This window comes from Coffea arabica, chromosome 1c (genome assembly GCF_036785885.1).
Source record: "Coffea arabica cultivar ET-39 chromosome 1c, Coffea Arabica ET-39 HiFi, whole genome shotgun sequence".
NCBI lineage: Eukaryota > Viridiplantae > Streptophyta > Magnoliopsida > Gentianales > Rubiaceae > Coffea > Coffea arabica.
The window spans coordinates 38,020,121-38,031,897 of NC_092310.1; the positions used below are offsets into that span (position 1 = coordinate 38,020,121).

At 35.0% G+C, this 11,777-nt stretch overlaps 1 protein-coding gene across 1 annotated transcript; it reads right to left on the reverse strand.

Moving 5' to 3' along the window:
- Positions 1–8,537: 8,537 nt before the first annotated feature.
- LOC113739196 (uncharacterized) lies at positions 8,538–11,294 on the reverse strand. Its single transcript, XM_027266435.2, has 3 exons — positions 10,859–11,294; positions 9,450–9,730; positions 8,538–9,359 (listed from the first exon to the last, which is right to left on the reverse strand). The coding sequence occupies exons 1-3, from the start codon at positions 11,256–11,258 to the stop codon at positions 8,739–8,741; spliced, it is 1,302 nt and encodes a 433-aa protein (XP_027122236.1). The 5' UTR covers positions 11,259–11,294; the 3' UTR covers positions 8,538–8,738.
- Positions 11,295–11,777: the final 483 nt, after the last annotated feature.

The window sequence follows — 11,777 nt, forward strand, 5'->3', positions numbered from 1 at the left end:
TTGTGCAAATATATGTAGATGGTATTATTTTTGGTGCTACTAATGAGTATCTATGCAAGGATTTTTCCACCATTATGCAAAGTGAATTTGAAATGAGTATGATGGGAGAGTTAAAATTCTTTCTTGGACTTCAAATACATCAAGCTCTAGAGGGAATTTTTATAAATCAAGCAAAATACACCATGGAATTGCTGAAAAGGTTTGGCATGGAGGACTCAAAGCAAATTGGAACTCCAATGTACACTTCTACAAAACTTGATAAAGATGAAGAAGGTAATCATGTGGATGAAAAGCACTATAGAGGTATGATTGGAAGCCTACTCTATTTAACTGCAAGTAGACCCGATATTATGTTTGCTATTTGCTTGTGTGCTAGATTTCAATCTTGTCCAAAAGAATCACATTTGAATGCAGTTAAAAGGATTTTTAGGTATTTGAAAGGTACATTAAACTATGGTCTTTGGTTTGCTAGATCTTGTGAATTTGCTCTATATGGATATTCGGATGCGGATTTTGATGGTTGTCGTGTAGATAGAAAAAGTACTAATGGAACTTGTCACTTTCTTGGTAATTGCTTAGTTTCTTGGTTTAGCAAAAAACAAAATGCAATCTCATTATCCACAACCGAAGCGGAATATATTGCCGCTAGTGCATGTTGTGCTCAACTTTTATGGATGAAGCATACCTTGAATGATTTTGGATTGTTATATGATTGCATGCCTATATTCTGTGATAATACCAGTGCTATAAATTTGACCAAAAATCCAATTCAACATTCTAGGACAAAACATATAGACATAAAGCACCATTTTATTCGCGATCTTGTTCAAAAAGGTGAAGTTTGTGTTAATTATGTTTGCTCTAAAGATCAAATTGCTGATATTTTTACAAAAGCTTTGTCATTGGATCAATTCATTCATCTAAGATCAAAATTAGAAATAATCGAAAAATCATTTAAAAAAAATTTTTCTATTCAAAGCTTTCGGATGTCCTAAAGCAGATGAACGAACGTCCGATGATATTGTTCAGCTATTTTCCCAGAAAACATCTGTTCGGACGAAACCGTCGGACGCATGACTACGTTCAATCGTCCGACAGTGCAACGGTACCCTTTTTAAAGTGACTTCCCTCCTCATTTGCTTCAGAACTCTCCTCTTCTCTTGTCACTCGGACGGAAAGCTCTATCCTTCTCACACTCAATTCGTGCTTTTCTGAAGCACTCATTCCAAAATTGACTCAACCAAAAACTTCTCCTGATCATTGCGAGTTCAATTTTCGGATCTTTTCACTAAATCTCATCATATTTCAAAAGATCCCAAATTTCCCTCAGAACCCTACTTTCTCATAACCGCTCTGCTCAATCATCTTTAAAGCTTCTTTAACCCAAAATTCTTGTGTGAGTCACTCCCATACCACTGTGTGCATCATTCGCATCATACTTCTCACATATTTCACACAATGGTGAATCTAAGAGGAGGAAAAGTCCCTACCGGACGCAAGCACACACTCAGGGATGAAGATGTGGATTCTCCTAGGGTCATAAGATCATCCAAATGCTTCAAAAGGGGAGCAGTAAAGACTCAAACTTCCCGGCCTTCCGCTCAGCCTGAATCCGGACAAGGAACTTCATCTCAACAGCCTTCCCAATCAATCACCGTCTCCCCATTCTTTGATGCTGCTGCCAAAGAAAAACATTCCTTGATAACCCAGAAAGGTTTCATTCCTCAACGAACCATAAATCTTCTGAATTCCGCAAGATTGGTTTAGAGTCAATTCTTAATCTCTTTGAATTCCAGAAATGGTCACATATCATTTCCATGCCTAACGTTTATTATCCTGAAATGCTGTATCAATTCTTTGCCAATCTTAGGAAAGGCACTGATCACACTGAAATCATGTCCAGGATAAATGGGGTTGACTTAGTATTTGATCATGAAACTGTGAATGCCATTTTAAATACTGTTATTGAGCCAGGATGCAAAAGTAAAATTGCCAATTTCTTTTCTTATGAAGAGCATCCTACTGCTGATAATCACTTTGATAATGCTAAAATGCTAACCTATTTTCGAAAGAAATTTTCTGCCCCTGCTGATGCAAAACTAAATGACCTTGCCCCTGTGAATGTTATTGCTTTCTCAATCATTTCAAATCTGTTTGTGCCTACTGACGGTCATAGAATAGATGCAAATAAAATGGAGCTGTATCTGTTATATTGTTTTCGAGAAAAAATTCGCATTGACTTTGGCTTTGTCATGTGCAAGTTTTTATTTCGCTATACCACTGATTCTCGTAGAAAACTGTCCTATGGAAAATTCCTTCAAAAGATTTTGAATTTTACAAAGTACCTATTCTTGGTGTTTGTCCCAAAGAAACATTTTCCTTTGTCTTCACTAAGGCTTATTTTGAGCGCAAAAATCTTGTCTTTATAGATAATTTGTGGGCGTATAAGGGGGACACTTCTAATGAACCTAGATCTAAGGCTGCACATGATCCACTTCACACCTCTGTTGCACTGACCTCTATTCATCCTAGGAAGACTGCCACTAAGGCATCTTCTTCTTCAAATTCTGAGGTGGTTGAGCTCTTTCGAGACCTTAAGCAACATGTTCTGCTTCTTGAACATGGTCTCATGCTCATCATGTCATCCCAACAACAAGCTGACTTTCTAGATGAAAAGAGTTTTCTTTTTCCCCCACCTGTGGTTGAGGAAGTCCCTTCTGGCAAGGAGCCACGCTCCAATAATGCAAGTTCATCAGCCCCTGTTCGCTCTATGAGTCATGCTCCTATCGACCTCACCTCTACTCCCGTGGCACAACATGATCCTTCCACATCTGATAAAGGCAAGAAACCAGTTGGTGAAGTTGCTGAAGATGATGAAGACACTAAGGAGGAGGATCTCTCTCAGTATCAGCTTACTCGAAGGACGCCTGGATCCTCTTAGCTTATCATTTAGGATTACTAGTCCTATTAGGATCATTTGCATTATGTTTGATTGTTTTTATTTGCTGAATGATTAAATAGTTGCCTTGAACTCTTGTAATATTTTTATCTATTGAATTCTGGACATATGTTTGTAATGTTTATGAATGGTTGAATCTTTACATTTTGTTTGGTTGAATGGTTAGAAATATGGATGTAATGCTCGTAAGATCATTTTGCTCTGAATGGCTGGATATATGGTCGAATCTTTGTTACTTGTTCTCCAAATGTATCTTTACATTTTGAATTTTGTGATGACAAAAAGGGGGAGAGATGGTGTAGATATGAATACGGATAATATGGATAATAAGTAGCCAAGTGAGGGGGAGTGTTTTTAAGTTTTTATTCTAAATCTGTGGAGTAGCCAAGTGAGGGGGAGTTTTTTAAGCTTTTGTTCTACGATTGACTAAGAAAGGGGGAGCCTATTTGTAATCATCAAATTTCATTTCAAACCATTGTTTTGTCATCATCAAAAATGAGGAGAATGTTATTTTTGATTTTGATGATCACAAAGCACTTTGAAATATTTATCTAATTCTCTTCAAATATAAGTGTTTTGCGTTTAAGAGAATCAGGTACAAAGGTGTCAAGGAAAGAAAATCAACCAAAAGAAGAAGCAAAAACATGGCACTCATGTGGGACGTCCTAAAGGAAGCTGTCGGACGTCCGAAAGATTGAAGAACATCAAGAAGGAAACTCTGTCGGACGCACGTAAGGAAGCATCGGACGTCCGGGAGGATCGGACGCACATCGATCATATCGGACGTCCGAGAAATTCTGCAAAGTTTTGATGACTCTCTGACGACGTTCGGACGCAGATGCTGTTGGACGATAATATCCCATCGAACGTCCGAACGACAATTTGGCTGATTTTCGAATGATGGGATCGGACGGTCATTCATCTGTCGGACGTCCGACGGCCCCAACGGCTAGCTGACTCTTCATCTTCCTACTATCCGTTGGAAGCATTATTGAAGCCCATTTTTGGTCCCCTTTAAATACAAACGATTCTGAACCAGTGAAGGACTTTTGGACACTTTGTTTACAAGATCTCAAGAGATATTTTAGGTAGGAAATAGTCTCCCAAGCAAGATTTGTTCTCCAAATGGTGTGAATTTCTTGTAAGCACTTCTCTTGTGTTTGAAATTTTCAATAGTGCAGCTTTGTTGAGGGTTATCTGAGTGATAGTAAAACTTTCTAACTTGACTAAGTGAGACTTGGGACAAGGAGGAAGTGATCCCTCCATTGTACATTGAGTTGATTTTTGTTCATCAAAGAGAAGGTGCTCATCCTTGTGATTAGTCTTCAAGTTTGAGGAAAGCTTGGTAGACAATCGGTTTGATACTCTATCTTATTCTTTTTGTTTAATAAAATTCTCATTGCTTATATATATTCTTATTTCTGATCAACATTATTCTCTTCTTTAAATTTACTTGATTGATCACTACTAGAAAAGAAGGTAAATTTTTTATTAAGGAAAAAGTGCATAAACTCAATTAAGTTTTTAATCAACCTAATTCACCCCCCTCTTAGGTTGTCTTTGGGCCTTACAGTTAATCACCCAAAACTTTTGTCTTGGATGCCTCTTAGACATTTTCTATACAAATGGACCATGTTTGAGGTACTTTGTAAGCCAAACGTTTTGTAAACGGAAAATGAGACTCACAAGGCAGATTTGCCTTGGAATTTTTGGAACTTGGGTGATTTAGTTAACCAACTTTTCGTGTTTATTTATCCATGAAATTTGGTCGAGAAATAGTTCTTATATGGTAGTATTATACTGCTAATTTTGGTGCTATTTCGAGACCGTTTCATCGCTCAACTAAACTTCCAAAGTTCATGACTTGATTTTGGAAAATCCTTGTTTCAGAGGAAAATTTGGGTAACTTTGAACTACCATATCTTGGTGCTCAAAATTTCAATTCTTGTTCCGCTTATTTTGTTCTAAACTTGGATTGTAACTCTAGTAGAGTATCAAATTTCAAAGGCTAGTTCAAATTTAGTGAATTTTAGCGAATTTCCAAAGTTGGCGAAAAACCAACCTCGAAACTGCCTTGATAGTCCAAAACAGTGACTTTGTGCCAAAATTTGAATACCTTCTATTTGGAATCATAGAAAAATATCTTCTAAGAAATTTTAGTACTTTGAAAGACATTTCCAACGGTACCAATTTTTTCAATTTTGGACTTGTAAAGAGTGAGATACGATTTTTCAAAGATCTCGTATTAAAACTGAAATTTCCGAATCTTAAGGAAATGGAGTTTTTCAAATTCTCCTTATTCCTTCGATATTACTTGAACGTTTTATACTTGATTTCAAAGATGAAAACTCGATTTCCCTTGTACCTTAAAACCCCACTTTTGAGCCTTAATTCGCGAGTAATTTAAACTCATTTTAGTAAAATTTCTTAGGATTATACAAGCGTGCAATCTTTCTCGATACTATTAATTGCTCATGCCCGCACGAGAACCTTCAAGAGGATCCTACGGTGGACGCTTGAACTTCAAGCAATACTTTTCTTTGATTGATTTGGTGAGTGTCAAGTGTATGTAAACTTGTTACATGCTTAACTGCTATTAATGATTGGAGATTTTGAAAATGGAGTCGAGTGTATACTTTACCACACTCGTTCTCATTAGAAATGATATTTAAGGATTGAAATGCATTGAATGAAATGAATGATTGAAATGTATTGAATGAATGAATGAAATGTAATGGTATGCTATGGCTACATACGTCGCTGGAGTGAATTTTCTCGACTTATAAATGTTAATTGGAAGACGCCCAAACTCATAGGCAAACCTTGGACTCGAGCCGGTATGGGATTGGTCGGGAACCTTGGCGAGCCATGAGAATTACATGATAAGCTTGATCTATTGGAGAGATCTTGCTTGGCATACTCGTTGATGTATCGCCTTATAAATGACGTTCGGACCTAGTGGGGGTATGTACGGTGGACGGATGAAAGTAAGTGGTGATCTACGGATTGGAAATACCAACCCGGTTGACGGAGTGTCATCGCGGGAAGGTATACGAATGACCTTGGCAAAGCAAGTGGAACTTAGCTCCTGAGAGCTACCATATCCTTGAATTGTTTCTGTTTATATCTTATTGGAATTATCAATTACTTGTACTTTATTAATTGACCTATTATTTGGGCTTGTTACTTGGACTATGTGCTTGCATGTGTGTTTTTGGCCTCACGAGCGTTTTGCTCACCCTGTAGATTTGTATTCCTTAACAGGACTGGACATGGAATGAACTTGGAGATACCCCTTTTGATGTACTTTTGGCTTAGAGTTTCTAATGTAATTTGGGTTAGACCTCTTACTGATTGTACTTTTGGGAATCTAATGTATGATTTGGATATTTGATGTATCTGGATGTTATATATTTTAGGCATTGAAGTATCCTTTGGATATTCGATGTAAGGCTCGGATAATTATTATAAATCGTTAAGTCGAAAGCTTCCGCATTATTTAACTTGTCTTATTTAGTGGTGATGTCTAGTATTGCATTAAACTTGAATGAAAATTGCTTGATTCCTGACGAAAGTTGGGCAGGCATCCCGCGGATACCCTCTGGTTCGCCTTAGGGAGAAGTGGGGGCGTCACAGATTTTAATTGTTTCATTATGCTATTTCAGTTATAGATAACTTTTGTATTCACCAATTAACATGATTGGTATTCATTTATTCGTCATTATTAAAATGGTTATTATCACTTTATCCTCTTAATGTTTGGCGTCATTATCAATTTTTCCCTTAACGTTATTTTTTAGTCATTTTACTTCCAAAACTAATGGTCAAATTTAACGGAGTTTATTGATTCAAGTGATAAGACATTTAACTTTTAAAATTATTATCATTTTATCCCCATAAACTATAACCTTTTTATCAATTTACCCCCTAGATGTATTTTTTAGGCAATTTATCCCACCATTAAGCCAATTTAATAAGTTAAAAAACTTTGGAAGATAGCACCCATTTTTTTGTATAATAAAAAAAATAAAAACTTTAGAGTAGCTCTTCTCCTTTTTAGTATCAAGAAAAAAGTCAAAACATTAATCTCTTTCTTTTTGGCAATCTTATTAATATTGAAAAAAAAAGACAAAATAGGGGAGGAAGATAGATAGCTCAATTTTTTTTTAATACAAACAAGAAAGAATTCAATATTTTTATTATTTTAAAATTACTTTAGTTTTCTGTTTATTATCCAATTTCAATCCCGAGAGCATTAAAGTAATACGATAATATTAGATTCTTCCTCATTTTCTTTCTTTGTAAAATCTAATTTTCTGTTTTCTCCTGTCCTATCTCCTTTTCTTTTCCAAGTATTAGTAAGTGTGAAAAAAGAAATTTGATAAAACCCTTTTATTTTTTTGTTTTTGGAATCTTAGAGTGAAAAAAAGGAAGAATAATTATTCCAACTTTTTTATTTTTAATTATATATAAAAAAGGTAAATACATTTAAACATTTTTTAACATATTTTTTAGATTAACGATAGGGTAAAATATTTAGAGAGTAAAGCGATTATAGAACTATAATTTAAAAGGATAAAGTGATAATAACAATGTAGTATAAAATAAAAGGGTGTTTCTATCAAAAATTTATTAACATACTGAGTTGAATTACCTATGGGATGAAGTGACTAAAAGATAACATTATGGAGTAAATTAATAGTAATGGTATAGTTTAAGGGGGTAAAGTAATAATAACCCTTATTAAAATGCATTGCAATTATTCTGTGGAGGGTAGTTTAGGTACTACAAAAAATAAGACACAATTCTGCTTACATTGCTTACACTGCTTGTAAAGCACAAGCAAGGACTCATGTATTCTGCCCTCCCTAGGTTAGCTCTTCTGGTAGCAAGCGCCTCTTCAAGCCACGCTTATCAGGTTTCAAGTCTTGCCTGGGGCTACCGTGTCCGAGGGGGTAAGGCCTCCTCTCTCGAGCAGCAGGGGGATTAGTCCGGCCGAAAACCCGAATACCCCCTGTGTCTGAAAGAAAAAAAAAATGGACTCATGCGTTCTAAGAGCAAATTTTTTTTAGTAAAGATAATAGTTTTTGTATTAAATAAAATATATATACAAAGTAAAGTTTGAAGTGTACCGCAATGGTACTCAAAGAGTTTTATATTTAGATGTTTTATCTTAATAACCATCATTATTTATCATAATTTAAATTTAATGTTACACTTTCATAAATATTATCACAATTTAAATATAATGAGTGTGATTAATAGTCGAAGGAAGTTTGGGTATAATGAAAACTAAGACAACTTTTTGCTTACACTCCTAAGTACCAAAACTCATGATATTTTTATATACAGTATAGATATATGTACACATTAGCTTAAGGAATACTACTAGAAAATTAGTCCTAAATCTGTCAAAGTTTCAAAAATCTATATAGCTAAGCTAATATAAAAACTATAAAGCATAAATCTTCCACACTGTGTGCCAATAAACGATCAAACCAACCACTTAGCCGTCAGCGAAGAACTTCAACATCAACATGAGTCAAACTTGTTTTAAGACTGGAGAATTTCAATCAGCAGCTTTTGGGCATTGGTGGACATTCAAAATTAGCTTAAGGAATACTACTGGAAAATTTGTCCTAAATCTGTCAAAGTTTCAAAATCTCTATGTAGCTAAGCTAATATAAAAACTATAGAGCATAAATCTTCCACATTGTTTGCCAATGAAGAACTTCAATATCAACCTGGACAAACTTGTTTTGCGACTTGAGAATTTCAATCAGCTTCTTCTGGGCATTGGTGGACTATCAAAAGGATTATTTGAGTTTTCAAAGCAACTGTTTGATGGTCGATTGTTCATAAGATTGTCCAAATCTGGGAAATCTATAGTGGTTCCAAAATCAATCTCTGGCGACAAATTGAAGGTCTCATAATCCTTCGTAATGTTCCACATAGCCTTTCTTGGTTTAACGTCTGGAGCTTCTCTCAAATATTTCGGCATCAAAGCATTCTCCATTGGATACACAAAACCTTTGTAATTTACTGGTTTTGCTCCACAATTAAATGGTATCTGGAAATTATTGTTGAAGCACTTCACGGAGTCTGCAAGTAAAGAAGTTCCCATCACATTGAAGATTTCATGGAGTCCGATGTGGTATTCAGATTGAACAAGTCCGGACGAAGCTTCGAATGCATTCAACTCCCTGTCAAGTCCACCTAGATCATTCTTATTACCCATGTCCATATCTAGAGGATACGCATTGTTTTGATCAAGTCTTTCATTCCCTTGTGGAGTTGGATAGTCGTTTTGATCAAGATCTTCAGAATCTTCATTGCGCGGTCGGCTTTTGAAGGATTTATCAGTTTTCTTGTATATCCTGCATAGAACAAAATCATCCAACTACAAAGACAGAAACAACAGCATATATTTTAGTAAAAGAAGAAAAAGTTCGTGAAATAAAATTTTATTAGTTCTAAGAAAAAGTTATACCCTCATGTCCATTGTATTTGATCTCTTTCTTGGAGGTTCCTTCACTCTATATTCGTGCATTATCCAGTTGGTTTTTACCCCTTTCGGGGGTTTTCCTTCATAAAAAACCAATGCCTTCCTGAATCCCACCAGGGAACCGTCGTGGTTGACAGGTTTGTCTGCTCCAGTAGCCTTCCAATATCCAGTTCCAGCAGCTCGATTTGGTCGTTCCCCATTTCGATATTTTCGGTTTCTTGGGGTGAAAAAGTACCACTCCTTTTCACCTATTGGTGGGTATCTCTCTGAAGAGATTACAGTAAATACCAAGACATAAAATTTAAGTCTATTGAATGCATGATAAGTTTAACAAGTTTATAAGGTAATTATATGTAAACCAAGAACATAAAGCAATGGCAAACAATGCCATCAGTCACGAGTTAAGCATGAAAAGATTGGCATGACACAACTTGTGTCTAAGAATTGGTAGATTTGGATAGGGAGATTTGAAAACTTATTGTTATTTATTCATTCCATAGATAATGTAACAGCACAGATAGTGTAACAGGTGTCCCAAGAATAGGTAGATTCAAACTTGGATTGTAATTTATTTTGAAAATATTCATTCAAATAGATAGTATAACAGAGGATAAAGATGATTTTTTGACGCAAAAATGGTTTCCATAGGGCATGGAGTGGACAAATTTCATGTTGCGGAGTAATTAAGTAATTAACAGAAAATGTAACACAAAAGAAAGTTACATTACTTTTTTTTCATTGCAGAAAATGCTTTTCAGAACAGTCATTTTAAGTTTGGTTTATCGTACAAAATTTTATTATTATGTCAATTGACATATTTTTAATAAATCCAGCATCTAACAATGTATACACGACACGACAAGTTAAACAAAAAACTGCATTAACGAATTGACACATTTTCAGTAAATCCAGCATCTATCAATGTATACACGACAAGACCACATGATAAACAAAAACAACAGAACCAAAAGCAGAACTCAAAACCAAAAGAGAAGCAGAGAAAACAGTAAAGTCACCAAATACCAAAATCAATATCATCATATAAAACGAATTAAAATAAATAACGCATGAAACTGAATAACAAAACCAGAACTTGAAACCGCAATAGTCTCTTATGTTATGTATAATTTCTTCTCCTCTATATACAAAGTAAACGTTCAATTAATGCCATATTACTTACAAAAAAAAAAAAAAAAAAACTAAAAAGCCATATTGGCTAGGCAGTTAATAATCCAGAATTTCAACAACAGGATTACAACAGAACCATGCAATCATAAAAGCAGAAAGCTAACAAAGAACTTTGAATAAAGCAGCTTAAAAGATATCGTCCCATGCAAAATAATAAATAAAAGAAAAATAAAAAAACCAAGACCTGTAAACCTAAACGAACTAACCTGAAATCTTATCTGGACTGTGCTGATAGAGATTGACATGTCTAATCTGGTTACGAGGCAATTCGTCCTTAGCAATCTTTTTCCTCAGGTAAAAAACAATGAGTTCACCGTCCTTGGGACAAAATCTATACCCCGGCGGAAACGACTCAAAAAAAGCATGATCAATAAACTCCTCTTCTTCATCAAAAAATTCATTCACACCATCATTATTAGAAGAAGCATTGCTGCTTGATGCAGCCATGAGTAATGGTTCTTCTTGTTGTAGTTCAGTGCTTGATGTAGGCAAGAGTGATGGTTTTTCTTGTTGTAGTTCATTAAAAGGAGGAGGAAGACTTTGAATAGTATTTGGAGATGTACCAAAAACCTCACGTATCGGCTGATTCTGCTGGTCCATCTCCATGGTGTTGAAACAAACTCCTCTTGGTAGAAGACAATTTTGACTTGGAAGGGTTTTGATAAGAATTTTACTTGGAAACAAAATAGGTTTCTTTTGATGAAAGACGGGATATTAATAGAGAGAAAGACTAGGAAAATGGGATGTATGCAGAATTGCAAATATCAAACCTGAAGTCTATCTACTACTGGTTCATAGAGTTAACAACCAAATCTAGATATTTTAGATTACGTCTATCAGAAATATATGCTGTTATTTTTAAGCCTATCGGGATATGCTGTTATTTCTAAACCTATCGGGATTTGAAACCTAATATTTCGTTTTGTACTCATTAAACAGGATATTTGTATTTTATAGCATTTGTCGTTCTTATATTTTGACATTGTTTCTATAATTTATATCTACTATATTCCATTAAAATAAAATATTGATTTTGGTTGGTGGTCAAAACCTACATATGTATTTCAAATAAGTTGGATCAAATATTCTTTGTTGAACTTTGTCCATTGTGCTTAGCTATCCTCT